The sequence below is a fragment of the Cyprinodon variegatus genome, unplaced genomic scaffold (assembly GCF_000732505.1).
Source record: "Cyprinodon variegatus isolate N-32 unplaced genomic scaffold, C_variegatus-1.0 Scaffold1589, whole genome shotgun sequence".
NCBI lineage: Eukaryota > Metazoa > Chordata > Actinopteri > Cyprinodontiformes > Cyprinodontidae > Cyprinodon > Cyprinodon variegatus.
In genome coordinates this window covers 3,402-5,298 of record NW_015152042.1, presented here as the reverse complement: position 1 = coordinate 5,298, position 1,897 = coordinate 3,402, and the positions used below count along the sequence as shown (strand labels likewise).

The following is a 1,897-nucleotide window of genomic DNA, read 5'->3' as shown; positions in this document are numbered from 1 at the left end:
ACTGGATGATCTGGTGAACTGGAAAGTGACCTGAGATGACATGATGTGAATTGGAGCTATAGAAATAAACTGAATAGAACAACTAGATTAGCTGCCCCTCAGGCTTTAATCCAATTCATCTAATATTTTGTTTCTGATGAATCGGTTATTTTTCCACTGATATAACCCTCGTCCTTCAATAGAGTAACTCCAGATCATCACGTTGATTTCTTCCTCATATCTGACAAACTAGCTCCCAGCGAGCTCGTTCTAGGTCCGCTAGTCATCTGTTATATATTCGTAATCTTTTAATAGTTTGCTGTGAAACCAACGGGTTTTAGCAGCTTAATTTTTGTTCCTCTTTAGATTGACGTCACCTCCCAGATGAGATGATCAAAGTCATTTTTATTAGGAAACTTTATAGAACAAAAACTGATTAATTAGATTTAGTAGAACCAAATCTGTGATTAAATTTTTAAACCATGTTACCAATCCCTAACTGTTAGAGGTTAAAATGTCTGTAGACATGAGCGGTGAAGGGCTGCTGTGGTGACATTCAGGGTCCAGGAGGTGTTCTCCAGACTGAGACTGTAACCAGAACATAAAATGACCTCATTTCCTGCTCCATGGTCACATAAACACCTTTTTTACTGTAAATCCAAACTGAACCAGTTTACTGCTATTGATTGTTTTAATATCTCAGTCTTATGGATCCTATTTGGTGTTTGGTTTATTCTCTGCATGAACATGAACATGTTGGTACTGACCTCTGAAGCCAGCAGATTAAATGAGTTCGTAAACACATCCTGTCGATATAAACCGATGCACCAAACTCCTGTTTTTAGGAGTCATTTTCAGGGCAAGAAAGGAGCAAAGTTCTGTTGAAGCAAAAAAAAATATATCCAAGTCGTTTTTTTCTGAAAATTAGTGCATTTTTTTATTTATTTAGGAGGTAACTGAGACACAAATGCAACAAGACCTTTTACATTTGAAATAAGAAACAGTTTCATTGTCTTATTCCAAGTGCATATTATCTAATGATCTTATTTTAAGATTAAAAATACTAATTACATTGGCATATCATCTAATTTACCTGCTCAAATTAAGGGTAAATCCACCTTATTTAAGAAATTTTAACTTATTTCTACATGTTTTTTTGCAGTGTGAATAGTGGCTTGGTCCAGTGTCTGTTTTAAAGTGTATCTAGTGCTATGCTTAGCAGCCTAAAGTCTAACCTTGGGTTTGTTTCCCCTCAGCGCCCCAATGCCTTTCCTCATAGGAGTTCATTCCAGCCTGATGGAGGTAGGCCGGCCATCAGAGTCTCTCTGAACGCAGCTTACATCACGCCACTGATTTAAATCCTCTTTGCTCTCCTATGGGTCTAGAAAGTTCAAGGGATGGCTTTGGATGACGTGGTGCTCTTGAACGTTGACACCAACACCCTGGAATCCCCCTATGATGACCTTCAAAGCCTTCCCAATGACGTGGTGAGAGGCTCCTGGAAGCCACTGCGTTTTCTATTTGGTTTAAAGCAGTGTTGTTTCTGACAGCCGTCTTAGATTTAGCCTTAGTTTTCATCTTCAGGACGTTAACTATTGTTAGCTTAGTCACATTTTAGTCATTATGACATGTGTTTAGTTAAAATTTTCACTTCATTAAACAGTTAACTTTTAGAATTTCAGGAAAAGCCAGATTCTTTCCCAGACTGACAGCTCTATCCTAGATGCTACAATAGCTGGGTATAGAATGCTGCCATGCAGATCATCATTGCTGTTGGGCAGAAAACTTTGGTTTATAGAATTCAGATAAACTGTTTAATGAATGAATGACCTACTTTATAAAAAAGTGTCTCAGAGAAGCCATGAAAATAGCAGATCTAGTTCAACGCATCCTCTTGGTTAATATAGCAGATCTAGTT

At 37.7% G+C, this 1,897-nt stretch overlaps 1 protein-coding gene across 1 annotated transcript in view; it reads left to right on the top strand.

Moving 5' to 3' along the window:
- The window catches only part of LOC107104007 (DENN domain-containing protein 1A-like), a gene marked incomplete at its 3' end in the record, with an annotated part of 11,940 nt that overhangs the window by 6,737 nt on the left and 3,306 nt on the right, over positions 1-1,897 (top strand). The window contains exons 9-10 of the mRNA XM_015403890.1: positions 1,236-1,281; positions 1,365-1,466. Coding sequence (XP_015259376.1) covers positions 1,236-1,281; positions 1,365-1,466 — 148 coding nt within the window. The remainder of the gene's footprint in view (positions 1-1,235; positions 1,282-1,364; positions 1,467-1,897) is intronic.